Raw genomic sequence first — 22875 nt, 5'->3', positions numbered from 1 at the left:
TAAATGCAACCCAAACCTTTAATATTTAAAGATCAAAAAAGGAAAAAAGAATTATTTCATTATAAACAGAGCTGCTCTGAAATTCATTTCAGTGGACCCTTTGACTGCGCTCGAATGCAGCACAGGTTGATTTAATTTTTAAGACATGGAAGAAGAGTTAAAAAGCCTCTGTGGAATCTTTGGCAAGTGATCTGTTTGGGCAGGCACCAAGAACAAAAAATGAAAGAAGTGAAAATTCCTCTCTCTGTTATTTGGGTCAAAACAGGAAGAGAGAAAATGGGAGAAAATGGAGGAGTGTGCTTTTGGGGGTAAAGTCAAACTGTTGGAGGGTTACAGCTGTAGAGAACAATACGGGAGAGACATGTTTCATTCATCTAGGGCAGATGAAGGCGTCCAGCTGTACTGATGCAGATACACCAGGAACGCAGACAGAAGACACACTAATAAGGACTGGATAATTTTATGCAGAAGAATGAGCCTAACACTTCAAACTTACCCGAATAAAAAAACCTGTCTGCAGCGTTTATGTGCAGAAGGATTCTTTAAAAATTTAAGACAAATGTGTATATAATTGTCGTGTCCTGTAGGGGAATAAGGACCTTTTAAGGAAATAATGCTTACCTTGACACAACCACCACTGCTTGACTGTACTGCTCCAGCCTGAGAAATAAGATTGTTCAAGTTTTGTTTTGTTTTTTAAAGAACTTTGGGTTCTATACAACGCTGCTGTGGCGTTCGTAAGGAGCCCTCGGTCTTCTCACAGACTATTGACCCATACACCACTAATCCGCTGCCACCAATCAGGTCCTCCCCGGTAAATCTCAGTCAGGTTCTCAAGTTAACAAAGAAGAGTGTAGTTTATTGCAGACACAAACAATCTTTAACTGCATTCCAAATGCTGTTACTCTTTACCTTCTTAGTCTTATTTTATCCTGTCTTTATCTCTTCTACCTCCCCTCACATAAGAACCCACTGCACTAACTGTCTCTTTATTGCCAACTGCTTTTCCAACTGCCTTTCCCAAAAAACCCACTCACTAAAACCAACCAACTAATCACTCAAACATTGGGCTAAGCCCTTTTATAAACAGGTAGGCTCCGCCTCCGGCTTTCCTATTGGTCTACATTTTAACCCTTTTTCTCCCCCCTGTACAGACATTTTCTAAACGAACGGGCAAACGCCACATCTGCTCTTCCAGTTATGCAGCAGACTCTTGTTTACGCAATGAAACACCCCACTTCTCTCCTTGTAGCCTCCCGCAGGCTAGTCTAGGGGAGTGCTACTCCCCACTTCAGTATCTGTTGCCTGAGGCATTTGTCTCATTTTGCCTAATGGTAGGGCCGGCCCAGGGGTAATATTAAAAGGGACTTGGTGCCTTCCTTATGCATTTCAAGTACTATAGCGCTCACAGCAGTGAAATGAAGCAGTGTTCTCAGCCCACTCATTTTACTTAACCAGTCAAACTGCATTATAGCCTTCTGCCAAGTACAAATATGTCTCTTTCCCAGTATAACTGGGTGGACTTGTTCACACCAGGTAAAGAAAAGAGTCGATTAACTCAAGCAGAGTGGGCCGTTCTAAACATTTCAGGAGTGCAACCCAGGTGCATGCTGTTCTGTTTTATGAAATGGTACTGGTTGGCATCCGTCTGTCTCCAGAGACAAAGGAGGATGAAGGAGTGTGCTTTTGGGGGTGAGGTCAAGCTGTTGGATGGTTGCAGCTTCTGATGTGGCTGTATAGACCAATGCGGGAGAGACAAGTTTTGTTGCAGATGAAGGTGTCCAGTTGTGCTACTGCACACCTGATGGGCATACCCCAGTTATGGAATAGTCTTCCCAGAGAGTTTCGCCTTTCTGTTTATCCAAATGTTTTAAATAACTTACATAGCTGGATCTCTCAGTTTTTAAATTTGTGTTTCAACTTTGGGGTTGTGGAGAGTTTTGTTTTCTTGTTGCTTTTCATTAAACGGTAAGATTTTATTTTACCTTGTATTCCCATTGTGTTTATACTTATTTAGGGTAAACCACACAGAGAACTTTATATTATGGGTGAGGTTACAGACACAGTAAATATATAAGCACGCAATTAAAAAGATATTGACAGTGAGGGAAACACTGAGGAATCTTTTTTAAAAAAGGTTCTTACCTCGCCACAGTTGACATTCACAGTCAGAACGGACTGAAAAGAAAAGAGATACCGCTTTGTAAAATAGGGACTGTACCTAATAAAATGTTGCAAAGCTGTGAAGGAATACCTGGTGGCTCTGTAAGGGTGGATCTGCTTACAACAATTCCACCATGTTATTAGCCCTTCATTTTAGCAGCATTTGAAATCTGTAGCATCAATTGATGGTTCTTCATGCATCACCAGCCACTTGCCAACCCGGACAATCACCCACCAATGGGAAACAAACTAGTACTGCAATCACTAGCTAACTGCTGGCTACTGGAGTAAGAATACCATCACCACAGGGATGCCAGTGAAGATAGCATTCCTGTTATATGCTCCATTATTGATTGATTGATTGATTGATTGATTGATTGATCGATCAATCAATCAATCAATCAATCCGAGGTGTTTTTTATCCCATTCATAAATCCACACACTCCTTCATGGGGGTACTGTTTATTGTGGCACCTCGGTGGTGAGGACGCACAAATCGCATCATTTTTAGTTTATCTTTTTCTAAATCTTAAATTTGGTTTGCCACCTTTCCACATACATTTGCAATTAAGGGGAAAAAGCTTGTGTGCACATTTGTTTTCATTTTCCTGTGTTTTTCTCCTAACATATACAGTTTTGATTTCTGCAAGCAGACTGATAAACATTCTCGTGTGCACTTTTCAATTACGTACAAATTTCTGCTTGCATTCTTCGGTTGGAGGACTGCATCAGAGAAATGAGAACTTTAGAAGAATACTGTGTTTTAGTTTGCATATTGGTTTGGCAAGTGCAACTTTTGTAGGCTTACATTTAAGTGTGAACTGTTATGTACTGAAGTTCTCACCCTGGGCCAGCAGGGGGATATTGTAGATAGTTATGCAAATAAGGGATCGAAAGTGACGTTCTGTGATTGGATAGTTTTAGAAAATTGTTACAGTTACATTGTACTGGAGCTCTATATAAGCAGGCTGACTGAACCCTTCAGTTCAGTTCTGTCCTGGCCTGTGAATAAACAAGAGCTGTTTGAAGAATCGTTGTGTCGTCTGATATGTTCACCCACAACCTAACATGAACTGATTCAATTTTGTCTCCCCCCCCCCCCCCCGCATCTCTGCTCCATGGTATATGTAATACCTGCCACCTGACAGCAGGGGCAAACTGGGTGCTTGAAATCACTCAAAATAAAGGTTCTTAAGATCCTATAAATAATGTTACCAGTTCTTAGAATCTAGTCATCTTATACTGTTCCAATAAAATAAGTGCTAGAAAAATAATAAAATTTGGCTTTTGTTACTGCCTGTTCCAGTGTTGCAGCCTCAGCAGAAATTCTGACAGACTGGCATCTGATTCTGAATGAATGAGGCCCTTCTAAAGGGTCTCCTCCATTTCTTAAGGTACTGGAGTGATGTGGCAAGAAGCAGCCATACAGAAGATACAACCATGCTGCTAAAGGAACATAATGGTGGGTCATATTCACAACATTCATGATCAAGTGTTTGAAAAACATGCACTTGTTCTGTTCAGCTGAATTACGCCCCTCCTTTGGTTTGTAATAAGTATTTCACAAATACCTTCCTCCTGCTCTTTTCTGTGGCATTTTCTATTCTGGAGTCCGGCGTCGCCTCAGAATCAACAGGTATCTCATTGTCATAAACTGCCTCAGTGTCACCAAGGAGGGTGTTGAAATCAAAATCATCATCGTACTCCTCAGAATCATCAGTAATATCAGAAACCGTTGATGCCACAGAATCATTGGCTAGCTCTGAGCTATTGGCTGCCATTGAAACATTGATGGTTGTGGAATCACTGATGGGTTTGGAAGCGTTGATGGGTTTGGAATCATTGATGGGTTTGGAAATATTAGCCACTTCTGAAAATCTGGGTGAGAGAGTTTTGCTATGAACGCCAACCCAATAGGTATCATAATCTTGAAGAAAAGTAGCCCTGAGAGGGGAGAAAAAACACCAAGAAATCATCACTATTTCTAGTGTGGAGACTTTTCTCTAATGAGCTATATAATATCATATATATTATACATAAGATATTTTCACAGGGGAATTTGCATTATACTTTTCAGTCCAGAATTATCTATTTCCCCAGCTACTCTGGGCGGGTTACAGCATATATAAAAACATAGTAATACATCACTATGTATTAGTCTGAGGTCCAGCACCAAGGGCCTTCTGGCGGTTCTCTCACTGCGAGATGTGAGGTTACAGGCAGAGGGCCTTCTCTGTAGTGGCGCCCGCCCCATGGAACGCCCTCCCATCAGATGTCAAGAAAATAAACAACTATCTAACTTTTAGAAGACATCTGAAGGCAGCCCTTCCTTTAGGGAAGTTTTTAATGTTTGATTCTATTTTAAATATTTTGTTGGGAGCTGCCCAGAGTGGCTGGGGAAACCCAGCCAGATGGGCAGGGTATAAATAAAATAAATAATAATAATAATAATAATAATAATAATAATAATAAACTTCCTGATACAGGGCCGCCTTCAGATGTCTTCTAAAAGTTATGTAGTTCTTTATCTCCTTGACATCTAAAGGGAAGGCATTCCACAAGGAAGGTGCCTCTACCACGAAGGTCGTGCACCTGCCTGCATAAACATTTGTGATTTCCAAATATATGACCACACATGCAACCTTGATATATTTTGTTGCTTTTTCAAAGAAGAACTAAAGTCCCTCAATAAATATTGCATAGCAAGAAATCCACAACTTACATAAGGCGAATCTTATTCGTACCCTGAGGAGCAACCCAAGTAGTTGTGACTTTGCGTTTTACGCTGGGACTCGTGTGACTTACTGCTGAATTCTGAAAGGAGAAGGCAAATGAAACAGAATCAAGACACACAAGTAAAAACAAAAACAAACAAACACAGCTCAAAAACAATATTTGAGGTAAAACAAAAAAAATTCCTTCCAGTAGCACCTTAAAGACCAACTAAGTCAGTTCTTGGTATGAGCTTTCGTGTGCATGCACACTTCTTCAGATACACTGAAACAGAAGTTTCCAGACCCTTCTATATAGTGAGAAGGTGGGGAGGGGTATTATTCAGAAGGGTGGTGGGAAATATTTGAGGTAAATTGTTCCTCATGCTATAGTTGAAACGAGATCACTAATTAAGGCTGCAGTCCTATAGCTACTTACCCGAGATTGGGAGTAACCCCACTGAACTCAACAGGACTTTTTTTCTGAGCCGATGTGTGTAGAATTGTGTTCTAAAAGTGCAGTCCTATCCATGTCTATTCAAAAGTAGGTCCCATTAAGTTCAATGGGACTTACTCCCAGGAAAACACTGGTACAGGATTACAGCCTAGGCTACTCTTACAGTTGAATGACCTTTCAGCAGCATTTAAATCTGAAAACATGAAATTGATTTTCACACTTTTCAACTTGGCTTCTAGTGTTGATATTAACTCAAAGTTTCATAAAATTTTGGCTGTGAGTATTTATCTATTTAAGAAGGTGTTTCCAGAATGTCCCCTAATTGCAAGCCACCTGTAGGATAGCACCAGGTACTGACCACTAAATGTCAGGTGCCAGCAAACATTGACTGCTATCACATTTCAGCTACCAGATACCATCAAAACCAATGTATGCACAATGCCACCATTAAATATCAAATATGTGCTGGATATTCAGTTTTCAAGAATATTTGCCATTATAATTCACACAGGAACATTTTGAGAAGCAAATTTATCCCAGCTCTATAAACACTTGTGTCCTTGGCAGATGCCCCGGCGGAAAACTGCCTTGCCTATCACAAATAGTTTGGTTATGAAAAAGGAGGAAGACGGATACCGTATTTTTCCATCTATAATACGCCCCATGTATAAGACCCCCCCCCTATTTTGGGGGACTCAGTTTTAGGAAAAAAAGGGGAGATGGCCCAAAGTTGTTCAGCCTGTCCGCCCAGTCAGCTGTGGGCAGGAAACAGCCCCTAGATTGCTCCCCGCTCACTGTGGCCAAATGGCTAGTGGCGCCCCACTTCTCCCTGCCCCCCATGCCACTATCCGTGAATTGGACGACCCCAGTTTTTTGACATGATTTTTGAGTCAAAAAAACTTCATCCAATACCCAGAAAAATACGGTACATCTTCTGTATTTTTAAAGAAAAGGAAGAAACATAGCAATGATACATTCTGTTATGAGGCTAATGAATATCACTCTGGCACCATCAATAAAGCAATTTCTCATGTTAAATGAACACATACCGTCATGTTGGCACATGGGTAGCCTTGCGTATTTGGATCCCTGATGCGAAACATGCCAACGGGAACATTGCCATCAATTTCCCGAGCCTGTACCATAAACGCTGTGAATCCAGCAGACGACGTCCCTTCTAGAGTCACTGGGGGGAACCAACAGATAAATTTAATAGAATGGCTTTTAAAAGAGTTAAACTACGCAACAGAATTTCCCCCTTTGATCGCTTGGGTCTTTCATTTTTGCAGAGCAGGTTTGTCTCCGTCAGAAACTTTACTGGCTAAGTGATTGCAGCATTTGGAAAGCCAGGATGATTTACATCCATGGCAGTGAATAGCAATCGCCTCTGAATAGCTTCAGGAATCAGATATGTTCTCATCTCCAGTGTGTCTTCTGTGAGTTCATTACATCAAGAAACACCGCTCTCATGAACAGGCCACATGCATGGGCATTTATTTCCATTTCAAGTTTGAGTTTAAATACCCAGGAAGAAGCTCAGATTCTCTGCTCAGTAACTCCTGTGTTTTTTCTGCACTGTGGAATTACAGCATTCAAACAACTGGACTCCACCACAGAATCCTGAAATATATTTTGCTACATAACCTAACTTCAAAGAACAAAACGGTACAATAATTTAGCTGTAGCACCTTCCTATTTAAGGAATTCTCCGATCCAGTACATTTTTGTCTAATATAGTGCATTTTCACTAATATATGCTCTAATACATGATTTTTCGACACGTTACTTAACCAGAAAGATGCAATTACTTAACTAGAAAATTTGGAGAAGTGTGAATTTTAATTAATGGCTGTTTTGGTTCTTGCGTTGTTCTGGAAGTGCAAGTCAAGTCATTTTATTATGGTCGATGTATAATTTTTTAAAAAAACGCCAATTACAAAACTTAAAAGCTCAAGGCAAGATAACATAATATAAAATCACATATACATGAAAGAGCAGTTCTGGAAGTACACATTTGGTAGATTTGCTTTTTTAAAATGAACTGAATCACATTTCTCCCCCATTCCTTCTCATTAACTATCTCTGATCCACAACGTTAGCAGATTATGTATTGTACCTTGTATTTCATTTCCTGGATCATATCTATCAAATGATACAGAGACGACATACGGTGGAGTAGATGTCTGTGGTCCTCCTCCACAATTCGGCAACATGGAGAAACAATCTATTGAAACATCTTTGTATGGAAATCCAAGGGCCTTGGGCAGGAAGACAGCACAAAAAATGACCACGAAGGAATAATACTTCTCCATCTGAAGAAAGAGAATAAAGCTATTTATAAGAAGGTGGAGGAACCATGGCTGACACCAATGTACAAAGAACATTTAATTCAGTTAAATGTTAATGGTAATAAGAGTATGCATCTTTGTTATATTCAGTTATTTGCTTAATTATGATTATATTAGTAAAAGTAATGTTATTATGGACGTAGCACTTTTGATAAGCAAACCTTACCTATTCAAACTGGACCTTGATTGCGTATTTAGTATGTGAAAAAGCTCAATAGTATTTCTGTATTACAAGAGGGAGACCCAAGGACAAGAGGAACGAGTCAGTATCTTTTGTCGTCAGTTGCTCAAACCCTCAAAAACCCAAAGTACAGTGCTGTTTCGGCTTCTACTGGACCTCACCAACTTTATCAATCCAAACTAAGTTTCACCAGACAATGTGTGAGCTCTAGTATATATCTCCCACTTTTAAAGACCTGAAAATCCCAAGAGGCAGGCTTGCCCAAAATGGCCTCATGGTCCAAATGGAGTAGCATAGCAGACCAAGAATGGCATACTGTGTGCATAAGTTCAGCTCTATGGATCTTGGTTAAGTTTCAGCAATAATAGTATATATTCTTAAAGCTATGCATTGTTATTATTTAATCCCATGTTGCTAATCTCCCTGCCCCCCCAGTCATATGAAGCCCATATTCAATGAATTAAGAAACAGTTGACTTTTTCTGAACTTGCCTGCCTGACAGAACTAATCAACACAATAGTTTATTAAGGCAACCTATAACCATAGAGGCGGTTTATAGTTCTGGTTTAAATGCCAGAGGGCATTATATCTTGTAGTTGCCACAGAATAAGGGTGTCACACGTGCTCCCTTAAAACAGGTAGGTGGGGAATCTTTGAAATATTAGGGAATTAACCTAGTGCCTGTAAGAAATATGCAGACATCATCTTTGAAACTTTTCTTTAAATAAACAGCTGCTTGGGACATGTTAGCTGGCAAAATCCACGAGGCAATATGAAAGAAACTTTAGACTGCTAGGTTGAATTGCTGAAGGGCACTCCCATCTGTAATTACCAAATTATGGGGTGCTGTTCTGAAGGGAAGCAGGTGGGGTTAATTCCTCTTGAGAATTAACCCTCTAATGCCTTAAGGAAACAGTTGAGGAAATAGTTCTCTGTCTGGAAAGAAAACTTTGGAACTGGACCCGACCAAAGAGGGTAGAGGGAAGCAGTAGAAAGAATGATGGAAAGTCACAACCCCACCAGGAATTTAAAGCACATTGCTTCCCCCAGAGAATCATGGGAATTGTGGTTTACCCCTCAGAGCACTACAATTCCCAGCATTCTTAACATTTCACACATGGGAGTAGCAAGGATTTTTGTTAGGGGGCAGGCCTTTTGTTAGGGGGGCAGAACCTCAATTTGCTATGTATTTTTATTGATTGGGGGGCAGCTACCCCTCCTTGTCCTCACCCTTGGCTACACCCATGATTTCCCAGGATCCTTTGGTGGATGGGAGAGCAATGCTCTTTAAATGTAGGTTGTGGGTGTAGCTGGTGGGATGAAACATGTTTGTGTCTGTTCTTCATTTAGCTACTTAGGTAGCAAACTGTTCATTCACATTTTTGAGGCATCTGATCAAGACTTGTATTTTAAAATGAGCTTAAAAATATATATTTGCATATGCTTGTGTGTTTTTATGCCAGGCAGAAGACCAGCTGCTAAAAGACTTTGGCAGATGTTTATCCTCCTGGACAAGGGCCCCCTGATTTATAGCAGGAGCCAAAATTCTCAAAGTTGTAAAAGGGAATTATAAGCTGGGAGCAAAAAGATTACACTGACCCCACATATTACAGAATACAATCAAGCTGCAAAAACACTAATTAAGAGTTGGTAAATAGTAGGATTTATTGTTTAACAGAAAATAATACCATGTGCCTCCCATTAGGCTTTAGGCACATTTTCATAAGGTTAAAGGGCAAGAGCTAATAGAAACAGCAGCTGGCTTGAAAGAGGGGTGTAAATTTAAGGAGTTGCTTTTGGAAGGTGTTTTTACTAAGTTCCTTTTTACTTTGAAAAGGCCTTTGCTTCTAAAAATCTACATATGTTATGTCTGAAATATATTGGCTTAAAAGTAATTATGCAAAGGATTTACAAAGTAAGAAATGCTAGATTCTTATGTTAGATTCTTATTTCATTGATGGTGTGTGAGAATGTGAACCCAAGATCTCTGATTTAAGACAAAACGTAAGACAGAATGAGCATCTGTTTTAGCCATCTGTTTTGGAGTGAATAGGGCAATAGGGTAATAAGGGCAAAAGGTGATCTGGTAATTAAGGTGCCTTGTTGAGGCAAATGTAAGATATATGGCTACTTGTTTGCCATTTATAGATAGAAGGAAATATAGCTCTTTGTCTCCCATAAAAGGTAATAGGAAATGGGTGTATCTTTTATGATTGGTTCTAGCAAACAGCCAATAGGAATTTCAACCAGGCTGATTGGATAGAGGCAGCCAAAGGAGGAGCAAGGGGGCTGGGTTGAGGAAATATAAGTGCTGACCATCAGGGCTGGAGTGGGCGGAGCTTTGGTAACCATATACCACTGTGTCTCTCATTTATTTGTCTGACAAATAAATTATTATTTTAATTTCTCTATTGCTGCGTTGAATATTTCATTCCAGCTAAGCGTTAACCACAAGCAGGGTGCTACATTTTCATCTTCAGTCGTATATTGTTGGCTGGGTTTATTTAGTTTACAGCATGCTATGGTTTAAGAAAAATATATATAAAAATGTTATATAGATGGCATCTAACACCTGGTAGATTAGCTAAAATGTACAAATTAAAATCGAGTAGGTGTTGGAAATATAAAGAGAATAAAGGTAACTTTTTCCATATGTGGTGGACCTGTAGTAAGATAAAAGCTTACTGGGAAATGATACATAATGAATTGAAAAAGAGGTTTAAGATAGCTTTTGTAAACAAACAAAAAAACACCCCAGAAGCTTTTCTTTTAGGAATTATGGGATTGGAGTTACCTAAGCACCATAAAATTTTATCTATGTATGCAACCACTGCTGCAAGAATGGTATTTGCCCAAAGATGGAAAGAGGAAGACATCCTGTCGAAAGAAGAATGGCTACAGAAACTAACGGAAAATGCAGAAATGGCCAAACGTACTGGAAGAATAAGAAATCAAGATAACAAAGTCTTTAAGGGGGAATGGAAATCATTTATTGAATATTTTCAAATTCATCGTAAACAAATTAAGACATTAGCATGATTAATGTAAAATGTGCATATATTTTTTTAAAAAGAGAGAAATGGTTGGATATAAAATAGATTTAAATTGAGATATGTAGGAAAATAGAGTAAATATAAGGAACCACAGAAGGAGGGAGAGGGAAGTTGAAATATGATATGTAAAGATGATTCTGTTTGAAATGTTTGTCATAAATGAAAAATATAAATAAGAATAATAAATATTTAGTTTCATTCTTGCTGCAAAGGAGGGACGGCCACATGTCGTGTTTCCTAAAAGTGTATCAAAAATTGCTCAGGAATTCTCAGAGGTCATGTAAGAGAAGGCAGGAGGAAGTGGATTGGATATCCACAAGTCACCTGACTTCCTAGGTAAAAGAGTTCCACTAACACCTGCAATTCCAACTCCTGTGAGCTGTCATGGCAATATAGTGAGTAAGTAATCGGTATTCCCAGTTTAAGCCCTGAGTTAGAGCTCTTTTGAAACCATTTTCATCTGACTCATAAAGCTGATATACTTGATTCTGTTCTAATTATAGTGCACCCAAATGCACTTTAAAAACAGGAGTTAGTGCTTCTGTTTCTCTTAGGTAGTGAGTCTGTCTTCCCACACTAATTGTCACACTACTAGTGACACACACACACACACACACACACACACACACAATATATGTGTAGTTGCATGGCTGATTCAGTCCTCAGACTTGAGACTCTCCTCAGGTTTCAGATGGGCATTTTGTTTATTTACATTTATTCAGTTAGACGAACATTCATCCATTAACTTATTATTATTAAAAGTGCCCAGCAACTCCTTTTTATTATTGCAAATGTTGCTCTGGCGAATGGACAGGAGGAGGCATTTTGTAACAACACAGCGACCAATCCAATCTGTGCTATTCACTGACAGCTTCAGCAGCGAACTAACAGAACCAGTTCCAATTAAGTTCAGTCCCAGGCACAAAATTGTTGGTCCAACATGAAACCGAACGTTCTTCCAAAGTGTTTTGCTACTCAAATTAGTCTGTGTGCACCCATCGATACTCTGACTCCATTGCATTCAAATTAGCCGGTCTGGAAAAACTGGTAAACAGGAATGCTGCTTAAGATACTCAATAGATTTACATGCTCTGGCTTGTCACCAAATAAATGACAGACTCTGGGGAAAATCTTCTTGATCCTTCATTTCTGACTGGGAGCAGACTAGCTAGTTATGTGGCTGCTTGGAAGCAGGGATTAAGCTGGGCAAAAATGGTGGAATCTTACAAAACACTCTGTTATACCCTCCAACGTTTCTTTTTTAAACTGGAGATATCAGGAACTGAACCTGGAACCTTCTGTAAGGAGAGCATGGATGGCATCCAACTAAAGTGCTATCACCACAAGGAACTTGCTCTGCTCTTTCCCTGCTCATGCTCCACATCATCCCCATATCTGCTCTAGAGGGCTGAGGGAACCTCCAGAACTGTTTTAGGGGTGTGTGCAAAGGTGGAGAGGCCTAACCCTAACATCCTGTTACACAAGCAGAATTCCCTGAGCTGAAGGAACAAGTTAGCTGGGTACCAGCCACTGAACTGTGGTCTTTCCAGACATGTCACAACAGCTCTCCAATGGGCACCTTGAATCACACTCGCACAACCACATCCCACACAACAGCGGGACATGTTCCCAAAATCCTTGCATTAAAGATTCAACAAATGTAAAATACAGTGGTACCTCAGGTTAAGTACTTAATTCGTTCTGGAGGTCCGTTCTTACCCTGAAACTGTTCTTAACCTGAAGCACCACTTTAGCTAATGGGGCCTCCTGCTGCCGCCGCGCCGCCGGAGCCCAATTTCTGTTCTTATCCTGGAGCAAAGTTCTTAACTTGAAGCACTATTTCTGGGTTAGAGAAGTGTGTAACCTGAAGCGTATGTAACCTGAAGCATATGTAACCCGAGGTACCACTGTATATTGAACACATACACGAAATGGACCCCAAGCAGTGAAAACTCAAGTACAGTGGTACCTCGGTTCTCGAACGTCTCCGTTGACGAATGTTTCAGAACCCGAACGGTGAAAACCCGGAAGCAAATGCTTCCATTTTCAAAAACGCCTTGAAAGTTGAATGGTTTCCGCTGCATGTTTTTTTATTTTCTCAATTGAATTTGCAGGCGGCCCTTTGCGCCTTGATTTTCGAATGTTTCAGAACTCGAACGTCTTCCAGAATGGCTTACGTTCAAGAACCGAGGTACCACTGTATAGGCCAGATATGTGGCTCCGATTCCTGCCATCTCAGCCTATCAGCACAGGCAAAGGTGGAAGGCCAGAAGGAGGGATGGGAAGTACTGCTTATCATGAGACCTTTTGCTGACTTTGACGCAAGCCAGCCAATGCTGGAAAGGCACTGGGACCTTTGACATAGGGCCCATTATATTGCAGATGGAGGAGAAGTTATTCTCTATCACAGTGTGGAGTCCAGTTCCAATGACCCTGTTGGAGATCAAGCCAGCCATTTCCCTAGGACCATCACTCAGGTAGGAGATCTTGATCTCTGACAACAATCCCACTACCGTTGCCATGCTCCCAATGTCTCCAGAGGAGAGGCAATGCGTATCCACCGAACAACACCAAGACCAGTGCAGAGATAGAGTTTGGGTTGACCTCACGCTCCATGACTTACTGCTTAGACCCTCCCCATGAGGAAATACACTTCAGTGAAGTGTAGGCACGAGTATTCAGTGTAGCTAGTGTAATAGTTCTTTGGAGGAAGTGGGGTCAAGGGAGTCTTGGCAGCCAGGAAGAGAGGTCCAGTGTATAGACTAGCCACTGCAGAACCACTCTAAACATCAACCCGTCTTATTCACAGTCCTTCTCCTGTAGGACAGGGAGCGGTCAACTCAGAGGTTGTGCTCTGGGCAGCAGCTCCCTTCAACCCTTGCTTTGGGCTCAAACGATTGACAAACTTGCACATCTGTCTTCGGTGTTCAGTAGGATCCTTCATCTTGCAGGGGATGTCACATGTCTTCTGGCCTGAATTGCCTCGGTAGAACTCTCAACAGGCGTTTACAGGCCCAATATGAAACGTATACTTTGGACGATCCCACTTTCTTCCAGATGCATGAAGATTACCAGGAGGGGCCCACAATGAATGCACCCAAACAGGTCTGTGGGCCTGTTTCTCGGTCACAGCAACAACCCACTCTTTTTTCAGCTGGTTGGACTAGGCTAGCAATGTTGTGCAAGGAAATCCAAATGCAAATTCAGATTGAGAAAGAAATGTGTATATTTACCACCCGAGAACTTGTGCAATTCGGAGTGAAAATAAAGAGCAATTTCGTTGAAGTAAAGTAATTGCCTGCATTCTTCAGATACATGGAGATAATTCCTGCTTAAGGCCATTGAATTTTATGTAGGAAGTGGAGGCATTAAGATTTCTCTTCCTTCAATGATTTGTATGTTTCCGTAGTCTTTCTCTTGCTGTTAACAGAATGTATGCCCAATTGCCCATCAGTCTTCACATTTAACTTGGCTTGACTTCATAGGACTATATACACCATAAGCCTGCATTATCTGCATTAACTTTTCTCAGCTACCAAGTTCATAGGTAAGTGTATTTGATCCTCAACATCTTGGTTTAACCCCTCAGTTAATAGTAACAACAAATACCTTAAACATGCACTCAGTTATGTCACTTTTCCATCCCAAACTTTACTTTCTGAATAAAATACAACCCAAACAAGCCAGTTTGGGTCCATCTATCGGGGTTCAATATCAAAGCCTGGCTTTATTCTCCAGTTTAAAACATTTCAGTCAAGACATTCCATTAAGTACAATTCAGTGTCTATGAAAATCAATGGTACAAAGGGAAACTGTTTAGAATTCCAGCAACCTACCTTAATAATCCTGTTTCTGGTCAGCCTTGGTACTTGTGGCTCAGTCCTGCAACCTTGTAGTGTAGGACTCTGAGAGCAATGTAACAAATAGCAGGGAAGAACTGGGTGGCTCAGCCTGTCGCAAGGCAGAGGATGGAGAACAGCCCATTAATGACACCTCAGCCTCCACCTCAGAAATTACCACATGGCAAATGAAATCATCTATGGCAGTAGTCATTCTTTCCCTGACCTTGAAGATACTTTCCTTCCTTCTGTGATCTGCAAAGGTTGATATTTAAAATTGCTTGAACTGCATTTGCTGCTTAAAGTTGTAACAGTTTGCCAAATCAAAGCTTCAGCTTTGTTGTGTTGTTTTCAACTTCCCAAAGTCTTTCTCCTCACAGTGGGGAAATAGAGCAAACCTGTACCCCAAAACTGACAACTTTAAAGCTGTTTCTATTTTAGCTGTAAGCCAACATGAGTCCCTGACAGGGAAAAAGGCAGGATGTGAATAAATACAACATTTACTACTAATCTGTGCCATTTTGTGTCAGGTGTTACAAGGAAGAGACATCACGGGAACCACCGTATTTTTCGCTCTATAAGACGCACCAGACCATAAGATGCACCTAGTTTTTGGAGGAGGAAAACAAGAAAAAAAATTCTGAATCTCAGAAGCCAGAACAGCAAGAGGGATTGATGCGCAGCGAAAGCAGCGATCCCTCTTGCTGTTCTGGCTTCTGTGATAGCTGCGCAGCCTGCATTCACTCCATAACACACACACACATTTCCCCTTGCTTTTTAGGAGGGAAAAAGTGAGTCTTATAGAGCTAAAAATACGCTAATCTACATCTCTTCCAATGTCTGGTTTGACCCTAATTCTCACATTTTACTCAAGTGCTGTTGTTGGAGGTTTTTTTTTATCCACAATCCACTCATACTTTTGGGGTTGTGCACAGGTGTAAATCATGTGGCCGTTACAAAACAGCTTTACAGCATATGGTTATTTTGAGCTTGTGGTAAATACCGTAGGGGTGTGTAGCTACAAAATGGAGTTTGATGTGTGAAGTGAGCTTCCTAAAAACAGTGAGCCCACCCAGGAATGGCTGTGTGAGGGGACACTGTTCTTTGCAGTTCAGCCTACATAATCCTGGTAAGAGAATATTGGCAGCAATGCCATTTAGATGTTTGGGAATTGGATTTAGTCTCTATAGTCTTTCATTGAGAAAAGCAATGACAAACCTTGACAAACCTAGACAGCATCTTAAAAAGTAGAGACATCACCCTGCCAACAAAGGTCCGTATAGTCAAAGCTATGGTTTTCCCAGTAGTGATGTATGGAAGTGAGAGCTGGACCATAAAGAAGGTTGATCGCCGAAGAATTGATGCTTTTGAATTATGGTGCTGGAGGAGACTCTTGAGAGTCCCATGGACTGCAAGAAGATCAAACCTATCCATTCTGAAGGAAATCAGCCCTGAGTGCTCACTGGAAGGACAGATCCTGAAGCTGAGGCTCCAATACTTTGGCCACCTCATGAGAAGAGAAGACTCCCTGGAAAAGACCCTGATGTTGGTAAAGATGGAGGGCACAAGGAGAAGGGGACGACAGAGCACGAGATGGTTGGATAGTGTTCTCGAAGCTACCAGCATGAGTTTGACCAGGCTGCAGGAGGTAGTGGAGGACAGGAGTTCCTGGCGTCCTCTGGACAACAGTCTTTCGTTCCCCAAAACAGCAGGTTGGTGCCTTTCTCCTGACCTGGCTTGAATTGGAACAGCAACCCCAGCTGCAGCGTGTGAGGATTTGTGTGTTTCTGGATCAAAGCCTACAGGTTTTGATGAAGCAGAGACCATGTTACTTCTCGCTTTCCTTTAAATGTCAGCTTTCCCATGTTCCCCAAATGACCGTGTGCAGCCTTCCCCAACCTGATGCCCTTCGTTTCTTGTTGAAATCCAACTTCCATCAGCCCCAGTCAGGGAAAATGGGAGTTGTGGTCCAAAACACCTGGAAGACACCAGGTTGAGAGAGGAGTGACTCTGTGTAATGTTCCTAGCTAAATGAACTCTGTTGGATAAGCTTTGTTTCTTGAAGTACAAAGAAACCTTTTTGAAACATAAGGGACAGTTCTGCTGAAAGGAAGGAACCAGGATCGCCTTTTCTAGGAAATGTTGCAAGAGCTCTACCTGCTGCAATCAGGTGCACATAAAGTCATAAGTATTTCCTCTTCGATGGGTGCCTGTGAGCTTCAAGGATGCATCATAATTTTAACAGGAATGACTTACTTAGCACTTACAGAAGACAACTGTTGCTGACATCAGTTCGTAAGTTGCTATAGCAGCTGTTAGCCAGAGCAGTCAATACCTTCCCCAAACACATAAGCAATGTACCCTGTAGCTTATTCCTCTTTCAAAGACATGCCACAAGGCAGTGGAAGTTTAGGGTCAGTTTTCCTTCTCCTAGATGGGCTACCTCCCCAGGTTGACAAGCCACATCACTTCCCCCTGCTTTCTTGACCGTTGGGCCTACTAGTGGTTGCTCAATCTGCCAGATCCTGTTTACACATGCAAGGAAAGTCCCTAACTCACCAAGGATTTGAGACCAATCATCTGATTTAGCTGGAGTCAAAGCTGTTTCCTGGGGTGTGGCCACTGTCCCATGCTGACAGCTTCTAGGAGCCCCAAGTGAAAGATGAGTGGGGACCATAGGTGAACAAACTACCCCAGAAGGAGTATGACATGCCCTCCACCAGAGTTACTAAAGGTAAAGAGACCCCTGACCATTAGGTCCAGTCGTGACTGACTCTGGGGCTGCGGCGCTCATCTTGCTTTATTGGCCAAGGGAGCCGGCGTACAGCTTCCGGGTCATGTGGCCAGCATGACTAAGCCGCTTCTGGCGAACCAGAGCAGTGTACAAAAACACCGTTTACCTTCCCGCCGGAGTGGTACCTATTTATCTACTTGCACCTTGACGTGCTTTCGAACTGCTAAGTTGGCAGGAGCAGGGACCGAGCAATGGGAGCTCACCCCGTTGTGGGGATTCTAACCACTCCCCTAACACTCTATACACCCTGTGTGAAATATATATATAACAAACTTGCAGAAGCCCATGGTTCCATATACTTGGGCTTCTGCAAGTTGGACCTTATGAGCAGTGCTATTTTTCTAGAAAAAGAGGTGCCGGAACTCACCATGACCACCTCCCTTGTTCTCTTAGAATGCCAATGGTGCCCACCTGAGAGGTGCTGGAACTGAGTTCCAGCAAGTTCCAGCTGGAAAAAAGCCAAGTCAAGAGTATGAGCTTCATGCGACATCATCATAACTAAGGTAAGCTGGATACCTCATCCCATGATGTCAGGAACCAGACTAAAGGTTATTGCTCTGAGGAAGAATGGTGGGAGCCCCCCTCTCCCTCTGCTCAAGGGCCTAATCCTGAAGCTCCTCTGGAGCAGGAGGATAGTATTGACCTAGAGCAATGGTTTGCGGAAGGACACAGTTCGGGAACTGACAGCTGGGCTGAGCTGGGAGAAGAGCAAGCAAGGGGAGAGGAACAGGAAGAGAAAGAGCTGGCTGAATCTCCCTCACTAGAAAGTATGCAGCCCAAGAGCCAGGCGTCTGGACAGGGCATCCTCTCAGAAGGCTCAGTGGTGGAGGGATCATGCGGAAGTAACTAGAGGGAAGTGGGAGGAACTCACATGGGAGCACCTCAATAGTAAGAATGGATGCTGGATGTTTGTGCTGTGTTCAGTAAACCTCTCTGTTGCTGCAAAAGATTGCTTTCGCTTCATGCTGTTATCTACAGAGAGGCGGAAGGTAAGCCTTGACACATAAGTAGAGTAGATGTCCTCCTCCCTGTTAAGTGGGGAGGTTGCCTCTGTGCTGCGCAAGCAGGACTCTTGGAGGCAAGATGACTTACTTGCCAACCCTGCAGAATGGGAAGAGCTGGGTGTGTGGCCACTGTGTACAAAACCTATTATCTCTCCATCACTTGCCATCCTGTGCTGCAATCGCTCAGGTGATACCAGATCATTGTTTCCAAGGGAACAACACAGGGCAACTTGGCTTTCTGTCATTTATATCCTGATATTCAGCCTGTGCTCTGCTGGCTCCAAAATCAGTTTCATTGAAAGTGCTTTGAGGCATGTCCAGCCAAGTGTCACTATGTCTTAATTTTAAGACATGACTGCCAAGAGGTGTGGCTTGGAAACTCAAGGAAGCCCAAGCAAATCATGCTATATTACACAAGTTTACGTTAAGTTACAGCATGGATCAATAGCTTTTGTTTCAATGGAGTCATCCAGTTGCTTCTTATAAAGATGTGTATTATTAATATAGAGTTATGAATGCATTGGTAAGATTACAAAGCTGACTGAAAGAACCCCGTTTGACCTCCTAGTCAAAACTGACCAATTGTAACTGGCCCTGCCATTAAATTAATTTTTAACACAGCGCTGCTCCTGCTTCTTGTTTTGAATAGTTTTCAGCGAGAATGTGAGACCTACATCAGCAAAAGTGCTCATTCAAATTTTGAACCTGTGGACCTTAAGATGTAGATAATTTCAGCAGTATGGGTCTCTGTTCACTCCCAAAGCATTTTTTATTTTCTTAGGAGGAAAAGAAGGGGAAGTCGTCATGTAATGCTGGATACCATCCAAGGGGCATAGCCTCCTTCTTCTCCTCAGTATAACATTATTTGCCACTTCTTTTATTGGGGTTCTGGGCTCCCTCTGAGACAACCTGACCCTGCAGAAAATGTTCTCTGGGATCCTATTGGCCATCTTTAGCATGGGGCAGCTGCAAAAATAGATGAATGCAGTCTTCCGTTCCACCAAGCAGGATACGATGAGACACTATTTCAGTGATTTGGTCTTTGATAATATTTTGGATTTTTTTTGCAACAAAAGTTCCCCCTCTGCAGAGGTGACAGATTCAGAGACTGGCTTGTGCACCCCTAAAGTTCCTGCAACAGCAGCAACCCTCTGTCCCGTGGGCTGCCCTACATTTGCTGTATCAAGGATGGGTGAATGATGATGATGGTTGTATTTTTATTCTTTGTAACCAGGCCACGGGTGGCACTGTGGGTTAAACCACAGAGCCTAGGACTTGCCGATCAGAAGGTCGGCGGTTTGAATCCCCTCGACGGGGTGAGCTCCCGTTGCTCGGTCCCTGCTCCTGCCAACCCAGCAGTTCGAAAGCACGTCAAAGTGCAAGTAGATAAATAGGTACCGATCCGGCGGGAAGGTAAATGGCGTTTCCGTGCGCTGCTCTGGTTCACCAGAAGCGGCTTAGTCATGCCGGCCACATGACATGGAAGCTATACGCCGGCTCCCTCAGCCAATAAAGCGAGATGAGCGCCGCAGCCCCAGAGTCGGCCACGACTGGACCTAACAGTCAGGGGTCCCTTTACCTTTACCTAACCAGGCCATCTGATTGGATTGCTGCAGCCACTCTGCCCAGTTTCCAACAAATATAATAAAACATCAAAGATTGAAAACTTCCCTATACATTATCCTGCTGGTCCTAGTACTGTCCAGCTCTGGATGCTGGAAGCAGTAACTCCAAGATCCCCACACTCTCAACCTGTCTCAGGTTGTCAGAGGCATTTTCCTGCACTGCAGTTGGTTGGGCCAGATGACTCTCAGGGTCCCTTCCATCTCTACAATTCTTCGATTCTCTCCGCTACCTTAATTTGAATATTGCTGTTCTCATCCCCCTAAATAGTACCGATTTTCTGTATTCCAGATATCAGAAGTCCTAGTACATCTGAGGAAATGAAAGAAATGGCAAGAAAATAAGGTACGACTAGGAGCAACTCCATATGAGAGAGAGGTTTCGCAGGGACAGCGGAGGGAGAAATAATAACATTGTGAGCTCGTATAAAGTGAGCTCTGTAGCTGCAGAAAAGAGCACATAATACATCAACAGTTTGTTCTGTGCTCATGGTATTGACCAGATTTAACATAATCTGAAGCCCAAAATGTAGATTCTTTAAGAGGAGAGCTCCTTCTGTCAGCGGATTATAACAGACTGCTAATTATCTGTATTTAACACATGAATGCCAGCAATTACTACTTCCTTGTCCTGGAGGATGTGAGGTTGCCAGCAAGCTATGCAATGAGGCAAGGATGATTGGTACAAACAATAGGGAATACCTATAATCATTATTGTGTTAGCGTTTTAATGGCCATGGATGGAAGGCAAATTGTGAAAGGGGTCTCCTGTGCTACCAACAGAGGAAGAGAAGTGATGCACAGGGTAGGAATGTTCATCCTATTTCAGGGTTTGTCCATTTCCCCCCTCATCAAGGATGTGCTGCGGTTCTCTAGAGATTAGCAGATCAAGTTGCCTTATATCCTGTGGGATAGCTCAGACAGCAGAGCATGAGACTCTGAATCTCAGGGTCCTGGGTTTGAGCCCCACGTTGGGCAAAAAGATTCCTGCATTGCAGGGGGTTGGACTAAATGACCCTCATGGGTTGCAATCTGTATGTGAACCAGGAAGGGGCTCCTTCTTATCCTTTGCATCAGACATCAAACCTCTTGGGCGGCAACTCTCCAAATCCTGAAGAGTTATAACCAAGCTTCCTGAGCTTCTCTGAGCTGTTTGTGTAGGGAAGTTGTAGGAAAACAGAAGACCTGCTTGCATTTGCAAGAGAGAATGCCACTTGTCGCTCAACGAGACTTTTATTTCTACAGATGCAAAAAGAATTGCATTTAATCATATAAAATCTGAACAATACAAAAGGAATATTTAAAAATCAGCATATGAATAATAATACAAAAGTTGATCATAACATTGATGCTGGTGTTTTGCTTTGGATTATTACAGACGTAAGAATTAACATGCTGGACCAGGCCAAGGTCTACATAGCCAAATGGACTGTTCCCATTGGGGCTGTCAACAACCCGGGGGGGGGGGGAATGGAGCTCTCCTCCCCTCTTTCCGGCCACTGTTGCCAAGAAGAGAATAGGATGGGTAGCTCAATCAGTTAGAGTGTGGTGCTGATAACTCCAAGGCCGCATGTTTGATCCCCGTATGGGACACTTGCACATTCCTGCACTGCAGGGGGTTGGGCCAGATGATCCTCAGGGTCCCTTCCATCTCTACAATTTTATGGTTCTATGTATTCAGGGACAGGTGGGGGGTGAGGCTAAATAGCAAGTGCTGTCTTGTGGAGGAAGACCACAAAATTCCCTTTGGAGATTGTTGAGGATTGCAGATTGAAGGCAAATAACACAATGCAGGTATGTGGGAGGCAAAAAGAAGAAGTCATCTCTTCTGTGCTGGATGGCTGGAGTGAGCAAGCATCAAGGAAGAGGATGAAGAACAGAGAACGAGGCTCAGGTAAGGGGCAGGCAGGTAGTATTGCATTTAGACCGCAGAGCCAAATGGATTCTAAATTCATAAATCTGTGCTTCGACAGCTATCATGATTAGTGTTACATGTGAAAGCCACTCCCGACATAAGGAGGGGGGGTTGCGGGCTCATGCCCCCATCTACATCCTCGCAGGGCTGACTGAAACCCCGCGGGACTAGGGGATTCCCAGGCTATTAGTATTCATTATTCATTGCGCCAGCCAAATGGCTGGCGGCGGGGGCGGGCTTACTAAGGGGGCATTTAAGGTCGGGGCAGCCCGTGCTCGCCCCTTTTCTTCCCTTTCAGCTGCTGCGGTTTCCCACCCACCCACCCTCTAGGTTTGCATTTGGACTTTGCTATGGGCTTCGGCTGGTCGCCGCAAGGGGCCTGGTAGGAGTTTTCCCATTTGGCTAATTGGCTGTATTTTGGAAGCCACTTGGTTTTTTCGCCCTGCATTGGCAGGGGTATTATTATGCAAACGAGTTGGGGGGGAGGAACGGCATCACCTCCCCCAAATGTTGAAGGGTAGTTCGTTAAAGGACTCCGGGGGGCATCGCCTCGTCCGAAACCTATGGAGGCTAGGGCCTAAAGCGCGCTCCCGAGCGGTAACCCCTCGGGGAGGGCCTAGGGATGTTCATCTTGGGGGCTCCCCCTGTTGGTGCTTAACCCTTCCTGGTCTTATACCGGTTAGTCTGATAGGGCCAATGCCTAAAGCCAATACCGCTCTTACCTGTAAATCAATAAAGTTGTGGCCATTTTTCGCCCGTTAACCTAAATTCTGGTGTCTGGTGTCTTT

General features: G+C 42.8%; 1 protein-coding gene across 49 annotated transcripts in view; it reads right to left on the bottom strand.

The window, feature by feature from the left end:
• The window catches only part of LOC310846537 (uncharacterized protein), a 138176-nt gene extending 123267 nt beyond the window's left edge, over window positions 1-14909 (bottom strand). For all 49 annotated transcript variants that reach the window (XM_083743223.1, XM_083743227.1, XM_083743256.1 and 46 more), the window contains exons 1-7: window positions 14750-14909; window positions 7448-7643; window positions 6381-6517; window positions 4886-4977; window positions 3735-4107; window positions 2146-2178; window positions 622-660 (exon numbers count right to left, since the gene is read on the bottom strand). In XM_083743223.1, the coding sequence (XP_083599349.1) occupies window positions 622-660; window positions 2146-2178; window positions 3735-4107; window positions 4886-4977; window positions 6381-6517; window positions 7448-7643 (870 nt within the window). In that variant the 5' untranslated portion in view covers window positions 14750-14909. The remainder of the gene's footprint in view (window positions 1-621; window positions 661-2145; window positions 2179-3734; window positions 4108-4885; window positions 4978-6380; window positions 6518-7447; window positions 7644-14749) is intronic.
• Between the last annotated feature and the right edge of the window lie 7966 nt (window positions 14910-22875).

This window comes from Podarcis gaigeae, assembly GCF_964106915.1.
Source record: "Podarcis gaigeae genome assembly, chromosome: 6".
Lineage (NCBI taxonomy): Eukaryota > Metazoa > Chordata > Lepidosauria > Squamata > Lacertidae > Podarcis > Podarcis gaigeae.
This window is presented reverse-complemented; position numbering and strand designations above follow the sequence as displayed.